Source organism: Dermatophagoides pteronyssinus, unplaced genomic scaffold, assembly GCF_027571235.1.
Source record: "Dermatophagoides pteronyssinus isolate colony J.1.1.1.1 unplaced genomic scaffold, Derpt_VIB-CSIC_2022.12 sq0007, whole genome shotgun sequence".
Classification (NCBI taxonomy): domain Eukaryota; kingdom Metazoa; phylum Arthropoda; class Arachnida; order Sarcoptiformes; family Pyroglyphidae; genus Dermatophagoides; species Dermatophagoides pteronyssinus.
The window spans coordinates 1,033,158-1,058,521 of record NW_027461531.1 but is presented as its reverse complement, the minus strand read 5'-3'; the positions used below and the strand labels follow the sequence as shown (position 1 = coordinate 1,058,521).

The following is a 25,364-nucleotide window of genomic DNA, read 5'->3' as shown; positions in this document are numbered from 1 at the left end:
TAGTTCTATTATTGAAATCAATTGTCCAGTGTGTAACTGAATCGTAATTGAAACTTTTTTAAATAAAATTTTTATTCTTGTTCCTTCATAACAGATGGCGATGATAATTTTTTTTTTGGCAGAATCTTTTATCAACTGAATGATATTATTTTCCACTTAATGTTTCAATGAACAGAATATTAAAAAAAAAAAAAATTATTACCATGCCTTATTTATCTATATTTTTGATTAATTTTTCTTTTTTTTTGTTGTTTTTTTCTTTTTCTTTTCTCTCATTCATTGATTAATTGTATTTATTTTTGTATTAATATATAATCCTATTTATCGGTATAGGATTCTTTTCTCTAAATTAAAAAAAAAAAAAAAATGAACAGAATCCAATATTGTTGGTTATAAGATTATAAATATGGCGAGTTCTTTTATTATCATAAATAAATGAATGATATAGAAAAAAATGGTGATGATATTAAATGTTCACAATTAATATGTTGTTTTTTCAATGACTGATTGAATTGAATGTGCGAATGTATATATGTTTGTTTGGCTAGTTTGTTGTTTGAATAATGAAATTCAATTGCTATCATTATTTAAAAATTCAATTGCTGAATATAATCGATCCATTTGATAATGAAAATTAAAACAGATTGATTTATGATGAGATTTACGTACAAATGTTTATGTGTGTGTGTTTACAAAATACAATTTTTTTTCTTTTCCTTTTTTTGGTTTATGTTTTTTTTTCGTGGTGAGTTTGGTCTAATCCACTGGTATATTTATGAAAATAGTTTCATATTTAAAATGTGTGTTGGTGTTTGTCGAAGTATATTTGGCATCTATACAAATGGTGATGATCGTTTAATCGATTTGAGTTGATTAAAATGCTAATAATCTGGTAATCAGTATGAACACTAATAACGTATGAATCAGTTGACCTATAATTTCAATTAAAATAAATTAAAAAATAAGTTTAAATAACCATAATAATAAACAAAATACCTTTATGTTCAGTTGTTCTTGATGAATAATATTCTTCATTCATTGGATCATTTGATGAATCTGGTACAAATAAATTTAAAAAAAATGAAACTTTATCAATAAAAGAAAAAAAATTGGGTGAATGACACATGTTGGTTTTGTTTTTCTTTCTGAATTTTCAATGTGTCAATTGTCAAAAATCTTAATATTTAATTCAAATCTAGTGAACCATATTGCATTGAAACTGATGTGTATGTGGTGAGCTAATATATGTGTGTCTGTGTGTGTGTGCAAGAATTTCAAATTAGAAAAGTCATATATATACGGGCAACATCATCATTGTCCGCAATGGAATTGGATTGACAAACAATGGCCCTTATATAAATCGACAATCGAATTCAATTCAATTCAATTTAATTCATTGGCCCATCATCATGCATTTGAATTGTTCTCTATTTCAGATTGCCTGTCGATTCGGTTCATTCAATCTCAAAGTTTCTATATTTTTTTGTTTTTATTTTCTTCTTTTCCTATTGTTATTGCCGCTGGTGTAACAACATTGTTCCTGTGTTATAATATTAGACTAATAAAAATTTACAATTTAGAAAATAAAGACAATTCGGGTTTCATTTCAAACAACGATAATAATAATAATAATAATAATATAAATAGTGATGGCAATCTTTTACACAAATACACAGCCAAAGAAAAAAGTTTGTCGATTTCGATTCGATTCGACAACAACAACTATAGAGAAAATAGAACCCAAATAATCGATCGATAGTAAAACAAAGTTTTTTTCCCTTTTGTTTTCTGATTGTTTTGAATTGTTTGGGAAAAAAAGTGTCAACATTAGGCAACCTGGATCCCAAAAAACGAGTGAATGAATTTTTTCCCGTGTATATACACGTCTGCCACATCAAGGTCAAATATATATGTTTGTGTGATATGTGTGTGCGTGTTTGATTGTAATACCATTCAAACCAAGTATTCTGGCCGTAGATGGTTCCTTCTTTCTGGCCGTAGTAATTGGTCTGATATTCGATTCAGACGATGTTGATGATGATGAAGGATTTCGATGAATTTCTATAATAAGACAAAACAAAATAAAACAAAACAATGAAAAAACAATGAATAAAATTGTAAAATATTCAAATATGTTCCAAATACCATAGATTCGTATGGATCCTTGTGTGGAACCAAGACTATTTTTAGCATGACATCGGTATGTGCCTATTATGAAAAAAAATAATTAAAAACTATTAGAATAATGAAAATTTTGTTTTTTATTCACCAACCAAAATCATCGGAGGTAATACGTTTGATAACCAATTTCATATGTACTTTGTATGATTGTTCCTGGTTGGCTATACGATATCTATCTGAATTTACAATCATAATTTCAGCATGATCTGGTTCATCACCTTTCGTAGATGAAGAACGATCTTCTTTTGTCCAATAATTTAATGATAATGGAAATGCTTCAGTATCGCAACGTAATATAACTTGATCATCGATTGAAGCTCCCAGCAATTGATTAGGCACCCAAATCATAGGTGGAACTATTATTTAAAGATGATTAAAAAAAATTTCACTTAACAATTCTTTGTAACAACAATTTATTATCGGTGACAAATTATTCTCTCCCATACATAAAGGGAAACAATGAGTGATTACATTTATATTGTGTTCATCATACAAGCTAGCAAAACAATATTGACGCCATTTTTTTTTGTACACCATAATTCAATGTGGATAGACAGATTCAAGATTAAGTGTATGAAATGAAAAATTATTCTTGGCCACAGAACAAATGAGCAACAAAAAGAAAGAAAAGATTCTCGATTCCTCTATCATCATGATGATAGAGTATCAAAAAAAAGTGGAATGCTTTATTCTCGCTAAGTTCTGACTTGAGCTGGATGATTATTGAAATTGGTCGCCAAAAATCTCTATAACTCTATTGTACAATTTTGCTCACCGGGAACGAGTGAAAAAAAAATTCGTTCATTGTTCAGAATGGAATCAGTAATCCTTAGAGATTACTATGTCGCACATTGTTAGTTTATATACCAGACACCTATGGTATCTGTGATCATCATCTTGACAATGGCCTACCCAATACTCACAATAGCCATACAAACTTATGGAAAAACTACTGCTGCTTTTTGGTTGTCGGCAGGATAAACACTCGGGCAGGAACATTGTATTGTCGTTCTAAAAATAAAATAAAAATTCTCTGTTTGCACTCTTTGGACAAGCTCAACTAAATAATAGAAAAATTCTGCCACTGGCATAAGGATTCCAGGGATAATTCTGTCATCATTATGGAAAATGAACTAGGTTTTTTCGGTTGAAATGAAAGAAATGATTCTTTTCTAGTATTAAATGCTAAACAATTCTCATGAAAAGTAGTTATGGATTGTAACCGCAACCTTGAGACAACTAAAATGTTTCAATGTACTTACAATTGACTTGGAGAACGATCCTTCTAGATACCGATGGAGGAATACCTAATTCGTTCAATTTGAAATGTTTGTCAGATGTCAGTGTGATTACAGTGAATAAACCGAATCAACTTACCATTTTGTGCAATACATAGATATGCGCCCATATGAAGACGGCTTACTTTTTCTATGTGGATCACTTCACCTTCGGTGGAATTGGCTTTTTTTTTGATTCAAAACATTTGATCAGCAAAAAACATTCAACGCTATATGGGTATTATTAAAACTCACGATATTCGAATCCACTTTCTTTATTCGATTGCCAATTGCCATATTCGATCGGCTTATTATCTTCTCGACGCCAAGTTAGTCTATAATCAATTATGATTGGTTGAAGCTGATGGTTGAAAAAAAATGTTACTTACTTTGGTTCAGGATGACCACGTGCCTTACAACGTAAGGTAAGATTCTGATTTTCACGAACGACAACATCGGATGATGTTTCCGAATTGATAAAATCTGGTGGAACTTTAAGACAAAAAAAAATACAAAGCAATCAAGTATCAATGTGTTTTTGTGTAAATGTGTGTGATCCATGTGGCAAGACGTTAGGTTTTCATTCACTCGTTTTGATATTCATGTGCGAAATTATCATACTTAATCATAATAATGAGGAAAAATGTAAACTTACCAGTCACATCAAGATATCCGACTTGACTTTTCATTGGCATTGTATTGATTTGACACATATAACCTGGTGGATAATTTTAAATCAATCATTAATAATTTAAAAAAAATCACATTTTCAAGCATCCACACCTCCACGATCGGATTCTTGCACATTTTTAATGTGTAATGTCCAAATTTTATGTTCACTTTGTGTCAATGATATGCGGCTATTACGTGTGACAACTTGATGTTGTATAGTAAGAATTGATTTATCCTCATTACGAATCCAACCGACCTATAGTATAGCCAGATAGAATAAAACATAAAATAAAACATTTTTTTAATGAATGAATGAAATATTTTTTTCTCTCACTACAATTGTTTCATACAAACAACAAAAAACAATTCTGGTAAATATGCTCATCATTCATATCTGATGATGAGACAACAACAGCAAAATGCACTTAATTTGTCTGCTACATATATAAAAAAAACCCGTTCACATTTTGTTTGAATATTCAATTTGAAGCACGATTCAGTGAGTTGAATGTGAATATATCACTATAAGGATGTACAAAACAAAAATTCGTTATGCAAATTGGCATACAACACCATTTGGTCTCTAACACACCATCATCGATTGTCAAAAAGTCAGAAAAAAATCAGTTTTTCTCATCTATTCTGCTATACCAGCAGTGTCGAACAAACCTTATTGAGTGAAACAGGTAAAGTCAAATCTCACGAGAATATTTCTAGATATAGCAAAAAAAATTATCACAAATGAATCGCGTGAATGGCCATCTTAATCAGCAAAAGTAGTTGGTGTGAGAAATAGAAACAAAACCAAAAAAAAAGAGAGAATGAATCAATTTTCCCCAATGGCTGCTTTTGAAAATGATCCAGTCAGTCAATATTTGCAATATGATGATGATGTAGGAAAGGTTGTCTTTGGCGAATTACGGTCATCATGAATAGATATGTATTGAATCAGACAATGATGATGATGATGATGATTATTGGTCAATATCCCTATTATTGGTATATGGCTTCATAGTAAATTGATGAATACTAATGAATAGAACCTTGTATGTTTTTTTTGCCTTGTTTGTATAACCTAGTTTCGATCGAATCAATATGAAGTCGCCCATATATATAGAATTTGCAAACAAACGCGAAATTTTTTTTATTATTATTATCATTATTAGTGCGGTGAATTCTTGTAAGCAAGTAATTCCATGTTTTCATATATTTGTATACTCTGACATGCGATTGGAAAAGGCCCCAGGTGAATGAATAATGGCAAAACAGTCTACAATAAAAAACAAAGCTAACACGCGACAAACAAACACTAGCAATCTCCCATCTAACAAAACAAAACGAAAAAAAGAAAAAAACATGTAAAAAAAATAAAAAGCTGTGGCAACGGCGTCAGCGGACAATTGATGTAGAGACAACTCACCAAATACAAGATTCTCATTATAAACGATGACATGTTTTATCCCAAAATATAAGGAATACAAGGAATATATTTGTTCCTTACAATAGTAGTCAAAACTATTAGTTTATTCTGAGATTGATGATGGCTCCAAGTCATAATAGTTACATATTGTTATAATATGAATCCAACTGCCAATATTTTAACTTATGGTTTGGTATATATTCTGTTCTTTTATTTTTTCATAGACACCTGGCCTAACAATTGCAAACAATACAATGATAACTTACTCGATATGTATCCAAATTGTTGACGATGCAAGGAAATTTGGCATCACGACCAACCGATACGGTCAAATTCGGTATCATACCAACAAATTCAGGCTCATCCATTTGATGCAATGTATATCGTTTTCTTTTGATAGCTATCCAATCTGGCAATGTTACCCATTCTGTCATAAAAAGAAAGAAAAAATAGAATAAGAAAAAAAAGAAAAGAAAATGAATGATAATATTGAATATAAATTGAATTCGAACCGATTATCCATTTGGCTATGATAGTTATGTAAGATTTGCATTAGAAAACCATTACTGACAATCATGGCATCATCAAAACGAAAAGATCCAGTATTCAGGCTGATATAAGGGGATATTCTCGAATTGTTAGATGCAAAGTGGGAGGATGCTATGAGGGTAAAAACTAGGCAGGTGTATGTTGACTTGATACTATTATATTCATCAGTCTGTTTAGAAATATTCTATTCAGGCCGATTCTTCATTATGATCAGAATCAATAACAATGAGAACGGCCTTTATATTGTCATTGTTGATGATTATTAATTGTGACTGTCATTGAAATAGCTGCTTGAATATTGTCCACGAATCGACAATTCGTTTCAATAGAATTCAACAATAGAAACGGATGTAATGATTAATAGGCAAATGCAACGACAACATTACTTGTGTATGTTGTTGTATCTCACTAGGGAATCATGTAGATGATGATGCCGATCACAGAATCGAATTTTCTTTTCGTGTCGAATCATAGTCAATCACAAGTCAGATCAACAATCAGGCAGTCGATTGTGTGATTATCGGAATTGGCACTCATCAGGATTGGTGAACGAAAAAAAACCTGATCATTGAAAAATAATGCATCCATTTTCATGACTGATATTCAACTAATACGAATCGATCTGAATGATAGATATGAAAATGGACAGTCGAAAAGGAAGCCATCTAAAGAAAGGGATAAACAGCAACAAAACATGACCCTCTGGACTATTATTATTTGGTCCCAAGTGGATCGAATCGAATTGATTTTTTTTCCGATTGCTTCGGCCGTCAAGTTTTTAGCGATAATCTGATTGAAACGATATGGTCTTTGACTGTCTGGCATTATTTTTTCTTCAGCCATTCGATCATTGTGTTAAATATATGATGGCATAAATATACATTGGTAACTTGCATCGTCTTTGATGTCAGCATGTTTTCCACTGAATTGCCTTCTAACATAAACACTTTTTGTATTGAAAAAAGAGGGTTCTTGCTCATCAAGCGTAATCGACACTTTATTCGCCTGATTAGATGCATGGATTCGTGATGCTAAAATAATATGCAAATCATTCTTAGCTAAGCGAATGAATATAAAAAAAATTGCAAACACATGCACGAACCTGGCCAATAAGTAAACATGGCCTGAACATTGTATTTATCCATAGATTTGTTTTGCCAGTAAAAAAAATTTATGTTTGAGGCCAAAGCAATTCAATGGCTATCAATGATGTAAAAGAACATCATAGATTTTCTATCATAGTCAATCATCCATGGATCCATATACGGATGATGCACACATTTATTCACACACATAAACTGAGAAAAACAAGAATAGAGACGAAAATTTTTCATTAAAAACATGGTTCTATTACAATTCATTTTCTATATTCCATGACATAAGGGAAAGTTAAGTCAATTTCAAAAAAAAATAAAAATAAAAATAAAAAGAATAAAGAATAACTCTCTACACTCCATTAGTCTATTGTTCTTGATTCGAATTCAAAAAAATGGCTTTGTTTTGGCTAACGAAAAACAACAACAACAACAATAACATAACTTGATAAGGATCAAAAAAGAAGAATTTTTTGTTGAACCGAAAATTAATCGAAAAAAAAATTTCGATCTTTTATTCAATCACTAGCACATTTTTATTTTCTCCCGTATGAAATGAGAAATGAATTCGATGATGGAGATTCAATGAAAGAAAAATTGAAAAAGAGAAGAATTTAATAACTTGAACCAAGAGGATATAATTGTTCTTGCTTGCGCGTGTGTGGGTGGTGTGTGATGAAGGTTTGGTTTTTATTTATTTATGGTGTGTGTGTGGCTATTCAGTGGTAAAAAAAACAATCTTATACATTGAATTGGGCAATTCTTATCAAATTGAAATGAATGAAATTATATCAAGATTAATCCCAGCAAGTAATCTCCCAGCATCTATAAATAATCTACCATTCGACTATTTTGGACACGTTCGATAAGTCTATAGATAAACAGATCGTTTTTTTTGTTGTTGCACCCAACTGTCACTGTCAACAGCTTTATGGCCAATACGGTTTGATGCCACGTGCGAACACACATAGCAGTATGCACGTGATGAATGATGATTGGACGAATCGATTGTATGATCAATATTATAAAATAAGAAATCGGACCCAATAACCTCAAAAACAAATTTCGATTTAGAATATAAAAATAAAGAGACAATAAGGCGACAGCAACAATTACCATTGTTAAATGATAGATGATTAAACTAAATTGTTCATAATATATCATTATATGAAAAAGACGGCACGTGTTTGTTTTATAACACTTTGGATATTGAGAATGTGGGTCATAAACATTCAATTGAGAGAAAGAAAAAAAATTGATGCTAAAGCCGGGAACAGATTTCCAGCCAGCTGCCATTTTTTTTTTTTTTTTGAAACCATCAATTCGATGGTACATGTCTGGTCATTGGTTTCATGCAAATTTAGTCATCCAGTTATATGCATAATTTAGATTAATTGTCTAATTATCTCATTCTTTACAAGTGATGATGACAGCTCTTTCAGTTATAACTGACCGCCAACCAAAGTCATTAATGCAAATTTTTTAAAGTTTGAGCAAATGAATTTGCTGAAAAAAAATTCCTCTAAATGACATTTTAATGAGTTTGGTCAATTTATCCAAATTTTTTTTAGTAACTAAAAAAACTATTCGAAAATGATAAAACGGTAAAATCAGTATATCTAGATTGATTGTTTTACTTCAGTTTCACTCGAAGAAGCCTGAAAATGAAATGAAGCCAAAATAGGCTGACGAGCATGACAATGAATCACAAATTCTTCCATCAACTAAAATCATCATCTATTTGGCCTTTACCAATCGGTACTGAAAAAACCTGACTCGGGTTTTCTAGTGTTCTGCTATTCCGGTGGCCAAACGGAAAAAAGTTTGCAAGAATAGAAGCGAATCCAATCAAACACAAATCATGTGTGTTACAAAATGAGTTTTTGTTTGTTGGATGGCATCCTTTAACAACTTTTGATTGCACGGCAATCATATCCGGATGGCACAACACATGTGGCACAACAATAACAAAAATCGGTTATAGGCAATTAGTCAAGCCGGTCTAACATTCGCATAACTAATTGGGATGCATCTTTCATTAATTTAATACCGATTGCCCATCATGGATCCCTTTTGTTACAATGTAGATGATGGAGCCCAAAATGGATTCACTTTTCATTTTCAAGTCATGAATACTGTGATTGACTTGATTATGTTGATCATAACTTGATAGCAATATAAACTATTACAAAATGGTTTTTTTTTGATTGTAGACGGAATCGACGCCCGTCAATTCGAATGAAAATGAATGATCAGTTAAGTGGACCACTACCAATTTAGTTGACTAATATGAACATCACAATCGATAACTATAAAAACATTTATGATACTCATTATTAGATAAAAGATTTTTGGTTGGTTAACGTCATTATTGCTCTGAAAATTCAATAGTAGAACACAATCTACCTGATTCATAAATGTGAGAGAAAAGTAAAAACGAATTTTTTCAAGGTAATAATTTTTTTCAACTAATTTATGTACAACATAAAGAATTAATTAGATGTCAGGAAAAATGATACAAGATTTTTCTCATGCTTTCAAATTATTTGCACCAATGGTGGTGACATATTGAGCTTTGGGTGAAAATCAAAAAAAAACCCGGTTACCATCTCTCTTCTTTCTTTACGGTTCTGTATTCGACAATATCAACTGAACAAAAGAGACGTAACGAACAAACTACTACCAAACCAAATCTGGGTTCTTATTCGAAATGTTGCTATAATGATGAATGCGAAGAATGGATTGACAAGGAGAATAATGGCTTTCATCAATGACAACTGGAATGATTTCATTCGATTCAATTATTATTATTACTATTTTTTTTATTATCCGCAAACTTGTCTTTGTCATCGCATTCAATAAAGTTCTGTCGTCAGGTTGCCACTCATAACTTTTTTTTGAAAAAAGCGATCTAAAATCAAAAACGGAATTGAATCCTATTCGATCTATCCAAAATTTTTTATCCGATGACAAAGCCACAAAATTGTGAACGTGTTGGCATGAGGCCTATAGGAAATAAGAATTTGTATTCTCAAGGCCTGTATTTCTGTTTACCGTAATATACTATAAAACAAACAATAAGATATTGAAATTGTGTATAAAATGACATTTTAAAATATGCCGAGAAATTGCAAAAAAAAAAATTTCATCGACTATTGTCAGCTGCTATATATTGTCAGCCGATTTAACAATACAATAGAAAAAAAACTCCAAATCGATCCAATTCCTGTTATAGTTCGTGATGATTGTACGGATAGAAATTTCCATTTCTATTAAAATACTCTCTCTTCTTCAAATCGGCCATTGGTGATAGATAATTAGAAATTCCATCTAACAATGGATAACTTACATATACAAAATACACATTGGATATTGTCATGCCGGCCAACTTCATGATAAATGCCGAATGTGTAATAATAATTCGAAACGATGCAAACATAGTTTTGATATATTAAGGATATAATGCAATACAAACACACATACTTAAGCAGACTATCCTAATGATCAGGGGTTGTATCAACCGCAGTGCAGGACATCATTTTTTCTTTCTCTTTCAGTCGGGTAACAATTGGTTCTTTTTCTCATTTTTATTTCTTCTATGATGAACAAGATCATAGTAGTTTGAAAAAATATAAATTCGAATAACGATTCCATTTGCTACATACTAATAGAAATGAACAAGTATGAATGGTCATCTTGTTTGATTACGAAAAAAAATCTGGCAATGTTGTCCATCTTATTATTATTTTTCACATTCCATACATTACATTTTCTTTTTGGATACCAATGAAAAGGGAGGACAAATTATTTCATTCATAATATACCGGAGAATGTTTTTCTTTCCATTATTAAACTAAGCTAAACAATAATATTCAATGTGTGATAATCGAGATTGTGTAAGTTAACAATCGAACACAACAAAGCACAACGATTAGCCAAATCGAATCGAAAAGTAGATAAATTCGGATTTTTTTTCTATCATGAATTCAACAATCATTTATGATTCAACAATAAATAGATTCAAAATTCTGACCTAAGCAAAGAATTTTAATAATAATAACATTCCAGAAGCTGAGATTTTTTCCGGATGGTAGTAAATGAACTCGACCATTTTGATGATGATGATGAGTCATATGGTTATCATCTTTCATGACCTTTCCATACACGTCAACTAATCATCACCTTTGTCTACAAAATTTGATTGACATACACTGTATACACGTTTTCCTGTCATCATCATCTAATATGGATGACATGTAATGTAGATGACCCAGCTGCGATTCCTTGAATTATTTTGTTTATTATTATTATTCTAGTATCAGGTTTCATGCATGAGATAAGATGCACACACATGCATGTGGCATCTATAAAAAAAAATCAATTGGCCTTAATTTGGTCTCATCATCATCATTGTATACATCTTGGAACGGGCTCATTGGTGATGATGACCTGGGAAACAAATGTCATATTGTCATGGTTGTTGTGTCATGCATATCTTTCGAATACATCAGTAGAATACAATCAAAAAATAGCAAACATTAATTTTAGCAATAAAATAGCAAACATGTCGGTTGTTGTCATATGTCAATGACAATTGGCCACATTTCTCAGGCTTGATATCGAATGCAAAAAAAATGATTGTGACTTCAGCAACTATGACATTATGTCCCAAATGAGATCTGACGCTAATGCCAAGATTTGACAAGAAAACGAATCCATTAACCGAATAAATTTGGTTGTTTTGTGTTATTACTTGCTATAAAATGATTCGAATTGCCATATATTAAAATCAACGAGATTCAAACTATCCAAACTATCCATTTGTATCTGAACATTAGAAATTAATGCAAACTTTAGTTGTTTAGATTCATTGGGATAGACACCGTAAATTAGAATTAGTACAAGTTGTATTTGACTTGATTTCATCAATAATTGCCACATTCGAAAAGCATACCGACCTCATGGGGTTTTTTCTATCCAGGCGATTCCAAACCATAAACAATGTGTTTGACCGGACAAATCTCAAATCAAGGGAGAGAGGTGACAAACAGTCTAAGTGTTTATTGTCGAAACGGGAAAACCTTCCAAATCAACGGACCATTTGTTTTACTCGATAAATGGCCATCTGTACTGAGTTTTGTAGGTTTTTTTTACGGTTGGAACAGAAATTCACCGAGAACATCAAATGATTGGTAGGGTGGGCGAAGCTCAGAGACAATCATCATTTATATGTTTCATCCTATGAAAATGGAATACGGAGTTACTTTTTAAACTAAAATTGAATCTGGGTTCTGTAGTCAGCATTCTTGAATTTTTATCAATCAGCTATCATATTACTGACATATTATTCGGTTTGGAAATGATTGTTTGAATCAATCGATACGGATCGTGTTTAATTTCCTGTAAAACAAGAAATCTAAATATACTATATCGAAGCGATACATAGGTTTCCTAGCAGCCGCAACAATGTTCAGCATCAAAACCTACGGTAGTTAGTAATCTGAAACCTTTACATTTTTGTAATAGAGACATACATTTATTGTGACTAGGTCTTATGTAAACGAACAGTTTTATTTCAATGGAATAGAGTCGTTTATAGATAACATTTTTTTTATTTTTATTTTTAAAAAAAAGGAAAATTCAAACAGCGATTTCCAAGGCTAAATTGATAATCAAGCTCTTTGCCAAAAGTATAGGATAATTTCCGGCCCATTATTGTTAGTAACATCATCATCATCATAATGTTGATGGTGCAACTAAATTATTGCCTTAAATTTACATCACATCAATGAATTATTATATACGGACGAGTTTAATGGCTACCCCAATCATCTTAGGGCAGAATGACTGTTTTAATCGACTTGGCCTTCGACTATTAAGCAAACAAAGTCCATATGATGATACAAAGTAGCAGACACGCGAGCACCAGTCGACCGTAATGTAAATACCATGATCGTCATAATAATACATGGACCAGTTGGTCTATTGGAACAAACGTTGACCTCTGATATCACGCAAACAGTTACCAATGATGGCCATCTTTATTACAAATGTCATGGCACTATCGTCATCGCCATGGATCTAAAAGTTTTGATAAAATATGATCATCAAAAAGTAATTCAACATTTTTAGTGAATGAAATTGAAACACGAACAAATAGAAGTTTTGCAAATGGATAAAGTTAGTCATTTTCTTTACTAATGAACAGTAAAGCTTTTATTATGGTTATAGCCAAAGCAATAACAAATGAATCCAATAAATCATCATTGATTCGTACATTAATAAACCATCATCAGAGGTTTCAATAAAACTGGATGACGAATCACGTCGTGCTTTGGTCACCAATAAATGATCAATGTTGTCATTGGGAAAAAAATTCGATCAATCCTACTTATAATAAGCAATTCTTTTTTTCAGTTCAAATGACCATTCTGATGATTTAAAATTAACTACAAACAGATAAACGAACATAGATTCATGCTGCGAACGATTCGAATGCTCATTTGGTTGATTAGCGAAAAATCAACTTAGAATAAAATTTATTCATTATCAACTAGTAAAAACTTATAATTGTAAGTTATTCTTCAATAAAAAAGGATGAAAATAAATTGTAAGAGATTAGTCAAGCTTTAATCAACATTTTACAATGAATTCTTTGGATAATTCTTGCATGAAACTATCAATGGAAAGCTTGCTTATCTGAATGCCTTAAACAGAACAGGGCCATTCATGATTACATCCTTAGTTATTGCAATCATACTGTCATAGTCATATCTAAGAATTGTATTCGAAAAACAATTAGATCATCAGAGCAGAAATGAATGAACAGATTCACAATGGACCAATGAACAAATGAATGCATCACTGATCATGACTATCTCAGGTTTGTTAGAATAATAATATTGAAAAAAATGACAACAATGAACAATTGTAATCAATTAGAATAGCAAAATAGACAATTCGATTTTCTAATCGATTCCGACAAGAAATCTCGAATGAACAATGAATAAAGAACTTCCTGTTCCGTCCGGCTTTAATCCATTATAACTATTGTCTGAATAATTATGATACACTGCACGTGAATTATTATACTACATTCTGATCACGATCCGAAAAACAAAACAAAGTTGGCCCACTTAGTACAAAAAAACTTTAATTGGAATGGATCGAATTCATTTTCATTTTCCAACATTTACAACTTATAATGTCCAAACCTGTAACCAAAGGAGTACATCCAAATTACTTGTCATAATGAGAAATAGAGAGTTTATTCGATTATAAAAAAAGGCAGATTAATCAATTAGGTTAAATAAACTTTGTCCATATGATCGAATGGTGATAATAGAGAACGATTGTCCATTATCAAGTTTAATATCTTTCGTTCTAGTTTTCTCTGTAATGATAATAATGAATTCAATAATGATTTTCATTGTTTAGCATTGTAAATAGTGAATTTGACCAACGATTCAATCATTGAATGTAATTCATTTCGCTGGCCAGATTGGGTTCATAGGAAAGTAATTTCCAATCACACACACAAACACTGTTAGTTTGTTTAAGGTTTGCAATGGTAAATTGTATTGTAATATTAATAAAATGGACGCTTGAATGGATTTTTAAGAGTAATGCATTACCATGCTACACACAGATCTTTTTCTGATTAGGGTCCATCACAACTGCTGGGCGAGATTTTTATCACATGAGAAAGCAATACAGATGTAAGTATAACTGGTGGCCACCACTGTTTAGTGGGCAATAATCAAACTTTTATCAATTTAATGATAAAAGAACATGTAAAATATAGACGAATAAATAGAATAACGGCAGGTGAGCTAAAATGACATTTCCGGACACATTACTATAACCGGAACTTAAATAACATGAAAAAGTCTGCAATAGTGACTGGCCGATATGGACAAAGAAAGTCACTCACCACCCATTTAATTTTCTTTGCTTTTATCGATACAATTGTGGCTAGGTTATTTGTGTTGAATCTGTACGGCTGTGGTTGACTAGTGTACTAAAAAAGCCATAAATCTTTGCTGGGCGCAAATGAAAAATCTGAGACAAAAAAAGGAGCCGAGCTAAGAAAAAAAGTTAATTATTAATGATGCGAATGAATGGAGCGAACAATCGATTCTATGAATTCTATCTTTAAGTCACTATACTTGTTTGGAGCTACATAGCCGATTCGCACCGCTGCATATGGCTGCGTGCCAATGGTGATCATGATAGATGATGGTCATAGCATCAATACATACAATGTCCAGTCATTTGTAGAAAAAAAATAAAAAACAATTAGCACCGTCTCTGGTCGACCAAATTTGCCATTCTCATCATCACACAATGACTGCAAATGTACAGCAACTAATATCATGAAAAATGGCTAGAATTTGCCCAAAACAGATACCTATGATTCGAGATGACAATCCACGACACACGTTCATACATTTTTAAACCAAGCCAATATTATTCTGAACAATTTACCAACAAACACTAGGCTTTCGCGTTAGACAATTTCCACCATTCAATGAATTAAGACTGAATTAAGCGGCTATTAATTTAGGCTTGAATTGGCATTACTGATCAAGACAATCCGTAGCAGCCATTATTGCTACTTACAATTTTTACTGACCAAACCAAAGCTGGCCAATTTATGTTAAGACAGATACCGTTTGAATATATACGGAGATACATGAGCCATCAAAATTGTAATTAAGTTAATCACAGCATCAGTTCAAATTTGGAAAAAGAACAGCTAAAGAATCGATCGGACCAAATGACTGTTCAGCCATAACTCTGGGATAAGGTTTCCGATCAAAAACTGATGGTCTTGAACGGTAGCCATTTAGGCTAGAAGATTGAATCGATCGGTTAGTCTCAGAATATTGAATGGTTATTGCCCGTCATCATAACCCGATTAAATACAAAATGATTGTGATGGTGGTACAAATGGAATCCATGTAATGGAAGACAATCAATGTCCCATTATGGATAAGCTGATTATTTAGACTGTCTGAACAACTTGCACGCGTTCTAATGGTATAAAAATCTATTTGAGATCTCGATTCTTTTACAGTTGAGAATTTTGGCAAGCCCTCAGGCAAAAGTTTTACATCAGTTGTGAAAATAATTGTTTCAAATATGATCTAATCTGCTTATAACAATGTTTACGGCTCATTATGACAATCTAAGCATCATTTGTACTATCCGGGCAGTGAATCTGAAATTGTTTTTTGTTTTGTTTATGCGAATGAACGACAAACAGAACAAACTTGTATAACATAAACACAAACACACATTCTTATTAAACAAGCAAGTAAAATAATAACAATATAAACATGTCCGGCCATGCGACCATGACAAAATGAATAAAACTTTGCATGCTCTGTCAATTCAACATGATGACGATGACATCCGACTTGACAATACATCAATCGGCACTATCATCGAGTTCGACAAACCACAAACAGGCCTAGTTTTTTTCTTGGGAATTCAATGAATCATTAGGCAACAATTTTGAATCAAATTAGAGAAAGATGAAAGTTCTCATAGGAAGTGAATGATAGATAGAAAGATAGATAGAATACCGACAACGTTAGTTTATATTTTCTGGTTTTCCGGTTGCATTATTATTAACAGTTCAAGCTGAGATAAGAGAAAATGGAGACATTCGCTCGCTTGATTCAAGTTTTTTTAGTGGTCTTATCATGCATGATGGTGATCTACAAAACAAATGACATAGTTCATCATTTATGATTGATGTTTCAGCATTATGACCGAATTGGACCAGAATGGTGAGTCATAATCTATCAAATAGCCACGATGATCCATCGAATCGATTGCGAAAATATCCGAAAAGGGATTCACCAAAATTGTCAAGAAAAGAAACTGCTGAAAGACGGTTGTTTTTTCATTGAAAAACCACACATAGATAAATCGTTAGTTAGATAAAATTTATTGCAGTGTTAAAACAAAACAAAAAAAAATTCTATGCCAACAAACAGGTAAAAGATAAAATTTATAGTGCTAAAAAATTGAAATTGAAAATTTGTGTCCGGTAACCGGTCTACTGCCAAATGGTTGAAAAAACATTGATTGTCACAACTTTTTTTAAAAAAATATTGCAAATACCCCCCTATTCTACATTATTCTTGATATACGACTAACATAAAACATGGCTACCTTGCTTTCACTTTTTCTTACGCTGCGATTGATGGCTATTTGTCCTAATCTGTAATTGCTATTTCCAGGATAGGACATAAATTTTCTCCTCATATACGATCTACACAATACAATCATATAGCCATCAAAGTGACATTTATTTTCATTCCAAAATTTCCAATTCTAAAAAAAAATCTAGAGCCCATTTTTTTTGTTGCTAAATGTATTTTTGATCGCGTCGAGTTTGATGGTTTCCATAAATAACATTGGCAAACAATGCTGTCGACGCCCCAAAACAACAGCAAGGAAAACCATTATCATTTAGTCTATCATTTAGACCGGCATCCTTTCTTTTTTTTACAGGCGATAAATTTAAATTTCTATACCTGAATCGAAATGGATAAATTCATCGGACAGAACAAATGGTTTGAACAAACAAACATTCATTTTGACTATCATTTTTGTTTGAAAAAAAAGTTTTTTTGTATTTTATAAACAACAGTGTATAATAATTGAAAAACTATTAATTGATATCCATAATGTATTATAATTATTAACTATGATCAATGATAATTGTAATTCATAATTGTCGATTGTGTTTTTTTATATAGATAATATGGATCGATAATAAAGACAACAACAAAAAACAATCTACCTTTAGTATGACTATGATATTGATTGAGACCGTCATCCAAATTATTGATAATACTATGATCGGTAGCTCTGATTAAAAGTAAAGCAACCATCAAACAAGTGAACCAACAATTAATGGCTTTTAGCCATTTTGATCGTCGTAACAAATAACACATTATTCTTTTGAATTAATGGTTGTCGAATCAAAACACATCCACACCCACAAAAACACACACACACACACACACACACACACACCACCAATAATTGTTAAAATGATGGATGATAAAAATTATACTGATCAATCGTCATATGTATTTGAAATGAATTGATCAAGAATTATTTGCATCAAAAAGAAAAAATCCATTTAAAGTAATAAAATGAAAAACAATGATAAAAAATATAGATGTGAACACTTTGAATGCTAGTTCATAAATGAATTGACTGGCGCGTATTTTTTCTACTTAAATATATCCGTTTCGAGACTGTCGGTCAATCAAGAGTCATATAAATGTGACGCGTGCGTGCCCACCTATCGAATCCACTATTGAATTTTGGTCATTTAATTTATCCAAATTTTACGTAATGGAAATTGACTAATGGAATGCCACCTGACGGTTTAGATTGTTATTAAAATGGCCATTTTTTAAAATTTCAACATTGAACATTGACAACTTTCACACAAAATATAAACAAAAAGAATTTTGATTGCAATAACAGTATCATCATTTTATTCAAATGGTAGAGGCAAAGATAAATTTCATTTTTCATACACCACTACTTCTTGATATTTTATTCAATGATACTTTGGATTGATGCGAAAAAATGACAAATCTGTCGATTAAAAGCTTGATTGACGGAATGAACATTGTAATAAAGGAAGCTTTTGATGTATGAATAATCAGAGCTGAAGAATTTTGACAAACAATAAATGGTCAATTTTTATTGTTGTTGAAGTATAAGGATTTCCCACTAATCCTACATGCGAAAACATCGTGATTCATGCTTCAACGTAATGAATAATGTTTATAAGTATGAAACATAGCTTGAAACATACAGTGATTGCAATAAAGTTGGCTGTAAGGGTGCGTTATCAAATTTAAAAAAAATGCAAAAAAACCCGTGCTCAATGGTTATAGTGATGACAGGATATAAATGTGGAAAATTTCACCATCATTTACCGATGTTTGACAAACAATCCACTCATATGACATATTGAAGGATAAGGGGAGGCAGCCAAAATCAATGTTTGAGTCATTCATAATCTTATCATCGAGGCTAAAATCCTCATTAGGATGATTGTGGTTGTTCATTTGAATTTTTTCCATGAATGAAACCAGTTGATTACACAGAAAAAATTTGTAAACAATTTAAGCTATCTGAAATAAATTTTGTCAATTCAAAACCAAAATCTATTTATTATTAAGGAATGAACGATGTTACCTAGATTAATTAATATTGTTACCTTTATCTGGTTCATTTCATTTTCATACAATTATGGTTATGCTGCATTTCAATGCCAAGGTAGGTTAAAGTTCAATTTTTTTAGGAAATATCAGCCAAAAATTGTCAAATTTTCATAGATGATGGATTTTATCCTAATCCAACTGATTGTGGTAAATTTTATCGCTGTGTTCATGGCGCTTCATATTCGTTCGATTGTGGGCCAGGTACTCATTACAATCCTTCAATAATGACATGTGATTGGCCTTACAATTCTGGTTGTCATTCATCTTCACGGGAGACAACTAATCTTGATTCGAGTGAATCAACATCAATTCAATACGCTCGCCATGAGCAACCCATTTCATCGCGATTCCACTCCAATGAACCAATAATAAGAAGAAACCCGATAATGACAAGAAAGCCAGCTTATTCGGCAACGACTAATCATCGTTATGTTGTTCCAGTTTCTCACGCTCAATACCAACAAAATGATAATGACCAAACATCAATTCCACCGTTTTCCTCTTTTCCAGATAGACGCCAAGTAAGCACAAATACCGAGTCGACCGTAGATCAAAAGCAATCTCAATATAAACAAATTGGTAAGGAATCAGGAAACCGAATAAGAAAGCCAAACATTCAAAAAAGTGAAAAAATGGTGATGGAGCCAAAAAATTTTTCTCCCAACCAGCTTTATTATGATCCACAAACGGGCATCTATCATCAATTTCATTATGAAACAGGATTTCCAAACCAAAAAATTTCTTCAAAACCGATGGGTCGCGCATTACAAAAGGACAAAATTCGACAGTCAAATTTCGATCAGATTCCTATTCGGTCACAAGATTCTCTAAATAAACTAAATAAACATCATGATGATGTGATTTCAGATTCACATTCACAGCAGAAAACGATACGACCAGTTGTTTTGAATCAACAAACTTTTTCTCAGACAACACCAATGTATTCTCGAAGTCAATATTTACCAAATCAACCTAACATTCGATCAAATTCAAGTCAAGCTGATATCGAAAATCATAATCAACCAAAGCAAGTAAGTTACGTTGTTTACGCTAATGATGACCTTCAAGATCAATATAATCATGATAATGACACAATTGTCCGAAGACAACCGAATCCTGAAACTAGTGAACTAACAACGACTTCGACAATCAAATCAAAAAATCAGCGAATTAGTACACAAGATTCAATTGCTACAAATTCTGCATCTGGGAAACCAATCAATGAAGAACTGTCAAAACAAAATTCGATGCAAAGTTTTGTCGTGTATGAAGATGAATTGCAAGAATATTTAAGAATAAAAGGCGCTTTTAATTCACCAATTTTCAATAAAAGCATTGGCGTTGTTTATGAGAATAATCATACAGATGATAATCAAGATATAATACAAGCACGTAATATAGATAGTCATCAAATCTCAGATAAAATACTCACAACTGATAAAAATAAGCGGCCATTTTCAAAACTTCGATTGAAAACTGTTCCATACGAACCGAAGAATATATCAAGACGTGAAAATGATGACTTAGAAAATCGAGTCGACACATTAGAAACTACGACTACGGCGGCAGATAATAGTAAATTAGCAAATCGTCTTAGTCATTTTATCGCTACATTTGATCCGCGAATATTGAATGCATCAGATACCACTACAATATCTCCAATGGAACGAGAATTAAAACTTTCATCTAAAAATGATACTATCATCAAAGTTACACCATCATCCAATTTAAACAATACAAATGATCAATTTTCGTACGTGATATATGCTAATGAAAACAATAATACCGATCAATTAATGGACGATGAATTAGCTAAATTGCTAGGATTGAAACGAAAATCACCGGATCTTAGAAATATGGATACAAATCATTCACAAATTAACGATACGATTGCTCACTGTCCAGACAATACAGATTGCAAGGTTTCTAGATTAGAATCAGAAAAGACTGGATCGAATTATCAATGGCTCCAGATATCTGACCATGGTTTAGATAACCAATATTCAAAAATTTTACAAACTAAACAAACAGAATCACTACAAGAATGTCAAAAATATTGTTGGCAAATGTTGACTACTTGTGTTGGTTTTACGTATAATCATCGTAACATGGAATGCCGTCTTGCATATGAATTGGATGTACAAACATCACTGACAAATGCGTCATCATACAGTGATGGCAATGAGTTTGCCACATTTTTACAAGAGGAACCAACATCAACCACCACTTTCCTTCAGCCAAGATGGCATCGAGCATATGATTCTGACATTTTGATTGGTGAAAATGTGCGACCAATGTTGGCACATTCAATTGTTGATTTGGTTGACGGTGATGATGGTCTTCATTTGGAAAGAGTGAAAGCCGTCAAAAGTCAAAATGGACTCTATGGTTCAATTGGCTTTAGTAAAACATTTTTAGATTGTCTGCAGCAATGTATTGAACAGCAACATAAATCCTGTGCATACGTTTTGCATCATCGACCGACAGGTCTTTGTCTTATTGAGCATCAAACGGATAATGAACGCCATCTTGATGTTCTTTCTGATTCATTTAGTATTCGTGCTGGTTGGACTATTGGTGTTGCAATGATGGACCGAAAATCCAAGAATATTGAGCCGGATTTTGTCATTGAAAATAAACCTGTTTACATTAGACTATTCGAACAACTTTTGATGGGAGAAGAGGATCGTAAATATTTTCTTGGTCGTTATCTTGAGCCTAAACGCCGATTAACAAATATGACTGATGTGCGGGAATGTGAACATTATTGCACAGCCATGACTGATCCAAAATGTCGATTTGTAGCCGTTTATGAAAAAGTGCTCGATGGAGACAACAATCAAACAGTATGTTTTTTCAAATATAACTAATATTTTCAATCACTGATCATTATTTTTCCCTAATAGAAAACTTGCCTCCTGTTCAGCGATGATTTGATTCAAATTCTTTACAAATTGTTGATGACTGAACGTGCTAGTATGGCCAAAAGAGATCTCGAAACAACTGGCTTATTGGACAGACCATTTGAGAGAATGTCATCTCCAATTATTGTTGCTCGTAAACGTCGTGAAAGAGAACTGGAACGTGAAAGAGAAAATATTATTGATGATAATTATAATGAACTGTTTGGAACATTAGAAATGTCAGCCTATGTTTTTGATACTCCTGAGCCATTTCTTAAATTTAACATTCATGACCAAGCAACAATAAGAGATTCTGAATATTCGGTTGCGCCATCCTATCAAGAATGGTATGATGTTGACAGTGAAAATCTTTGTTATCGCCATTGTTTCAATTCGTGGTTACAATCCGTTGGCAACAATTCTCTTTCGAAACATGATACCAAAAAAACTTTTGCAAAACCTTTATGTAGGTTTCTTGTGGTTAAATGGTATAAACAGCAGGATCGTCATTTTAATTGTACATTTTATGAATTAAGTCCGATTGCTTTTACGGAACAATCTTGGTTCACAGTGCGAAAGATGCCATTATCTGATTTTTCATTCGATCACGTGATGGATTATTTCATTGAAACGCGTGACATGCAAACAAAAGGTAATCAGCTTCTAAGCGAATTAACCATGAGCGCTACCGATCAGAAACAGTGTTTGTTCCGTTGTTTGCTCGCAAATACAATGGATTTATCATCGGGGCATATAACTCATTATTGTCAAAAATTACATATCGGAAAACTCAAAACTAATCATCTAAAATGTCGTTTCTATGGGAATGTCATAAATAACAAACTTGAGACTGATACGATTCGATTATTTCGGTTACGTAGTCTACCTGATCATAATATTAGACAATCAGATTCTGGATTCTATTCGACTATACCAGAAGATTCATTAGACGATTATTTTGCTACAGAGTCATTTAATGCTAGCGATTCCCCATCAGCAAATCAATCAACAATTGAACGTTTGCTTAGCCGTTATGAACCATTATATCGTTTGAACGGAGAAACAAATCCAAGAAACTGTCTTCGTCTTTGTTTACTACTTTGGGCTCGAACTAGGTCAGGTTATGCCGATCCAGATCGATGCCGAGTGGTGTTGGCCAAGCCTGACAGATCGATAAACAACAAATATGAATGTATGATATATGATATTGATATCGATGCACAATTGACGCAGAAATCACAACACGAACGTTATAAAAAACAATTATCCCAATATCCGATCAATGTATATCGAGTTTTAAGAAACTCCAGCCAAAATGGTCGTCCCAAATTAATCATGCAACTGAATCTAACTGAATATGAAATAATGACTGACGAGCAATCAAATGAATTTAATGCTAAATGGAAAGCCCAATATCATTTTAGTCGAGCTTTGAATGCGAAAACATGTTCACTATTTCGGCCTAAACGTCAAAACTCTGACAAACCAGAATCGAATGGATGGATTATTTTTGCTCGTCCAATGTTTATGTCCGATTCGATTCTTGCAGCACGTTTGTTGGTTCAATATGAGTGTTTGTATTACGATTATTATCCAAATCAGGATTATATAGAAGCAATGGATGTTCAAAAGATACAAGCACCGATAGATGACCAAGTGCTCGTCTATCAATTAGTCGATACGGACACTTATGATTATGTCGAGCCATCGATTTACAGTCAATCCTTGAATTTCATGCGGCAGTCGTATCAACCTATTCTGATTGCTACAGATAATATGACTACTGTTGAGGATTGCTTAGGTCGATGTTCCGAATATAATTACTATCGAACGAATCATCTTGATCAATGTCAATTGGTAATTATTGAGCCCAATCGCCGCTTATGGAACAATACCGAAGATTATCGTTGCCTGTTTTACAACTACAATGTAACTTTACAACGATATCCAGATCTAGATTGGTCTACATCTGTTGAATATTATCGATTACGTTCAATACCATCCTTCGTAACCACACGATTTGATTCCGACGAAATAGTCGATAAATATGATTCCTTTGAACGAATTGAAAATGAAGATGAAAAAGAATCAATCTCTAAATCAATTGTCAACAGCGGAAGACTGGCATTCTGGCATATATCTAACGTTACCGATCGCCATCAATGCTTAGACCGATGTGTTCGAACATGGGAATCAAAATTGCTATACTACAGTAATCCAACATTTTTGTCTTCGAAATCATCGAACTTTATTCAATCTCATTTTTGTCGATTGGTCATAATCATACCGGTTCGACAAGCTGACCAACAATTGCAGCATTTTGATTGTGCTTTCTATGAAACTAATTTTACTCAAGCCTTGAGTGCATTTTTGGTGTCTCGCCATAATGAAAAAGAAATTGGAGCGGAATACATACAGAGTCAAGATGATAGTCTTTATATGGCAGTCGAATGGCCACTAGTTTCACCCAAAGTGACCGATAATACACTGATGCTTAGTCGTCCAGTTGATTTGGCTCATTGTCTGCGTGAGTGTGATCGTAAAACAATTAACAGATGTCAGGCACTAATCACCCGATATGAAAATAATCGGTTGTTTCGATGCTATTTCGTTGGACTCAATGAATATCTACCTGATTGGGAAAATCGGCCTTTGGTTAATCCTCAATCAAAACTGTTGCTCAGGGTAAGTGAATGCTGTTATCAGTTATCTTTTATTGATACACAATTTCAATTTTTAGTTGTTTACGCTCAACGCTAATGATGGAAAAATTCCACAAAATGAAAGCTATATCCAACCAGAATTACAAGATCCATATTTGGCAATCATTGATTCACTCCGTAATTACCAACATCATTAGTAACAATTTTGATAAGTCTAGACTTGCATTGTCGAATCTAGAATAATATAATAATATGCAATCATTTACTGTAATTATTAAATATGGACAATAAATCCAATTGTTTGGTCAATGTATTTCATTCGCATTCCATGTTTTTTTG

General features: G+C 32.5%; 2 protein-coding genes across 4 annotated transcripts; one reads left to right on the top strand and one right to left on the bottom strand.

Moving 5' to 3' along the window:
- Positions 1–396: 396 nt before the first annotated feature.
- On the bottom strand, positions 397–19,578 carry LOC113799563 (lachesin-like). 3 transcript variants are annotated; one of them, XM_075820793.1, is made up of 13 exons: positions 19,456–19,578; positions 5,817–5,977; positions 4,242–4,386; positions 4,114–4,176; positions 3,848–3,950; positions 3,714–3,793; positions 3,559–3,642; positions 3,444–3,488; positions 2,274–2,537; positions 2,146–2,208; positions 1,951–2,061; positions 997–1,056; positions 397–932 (listed from the first exon to the last, which is right to left on the bottom strand). In XM_075820793.1, exons 2-13 carry the CDS (start codon positions 5,916–5,918, stop codon positions 874–876), a joined length of 1,179 nt encoding a protein of 392 aa, XP_075676908.1. In that variant the 5' UTR covers positions 5,919–5,977; positions 19,456–19,578; the 3' UTR covers positions 397–873. The 3 variants fall into 3 exon arrangements, with proteins under 3 accessions (XP_075676908.1, XP_075676907.1, XP_075676909.1); XM_075820792.1 differs by lacking the exon at positions 19,456–19,578 and adding an exon at positions 18,013–18,429; XM_075820794.1 differs by lacking the exon at positions 19,456–19,578 and adding an exon at positions 6,063–7,152.
- LOC113799371 (uncharacterized) lies at positions 19,126–25,338 on the top strand. Its single transcript, XM_027349989.2, has 4 exons — positions 19,126–19,514; positions 19,574–22,305; positions 22,366–25,047; positions 25,103–25,338. The coding sequence occupies exons 1-4, from the start codon at positions 19,427–19,429 to the stop codon at positions 25,220–25,222; spliced, it is 5,622 nt and encodes a 1,873-aa protein (XP_027205790.2). The 5' UTR covers positions 19,126–19,426; the 3' UTR covers positions 25,223–25,338.
- The last annotated feature ends 26 nt before the right edge of the window (positions 25,339–25,364 follow it).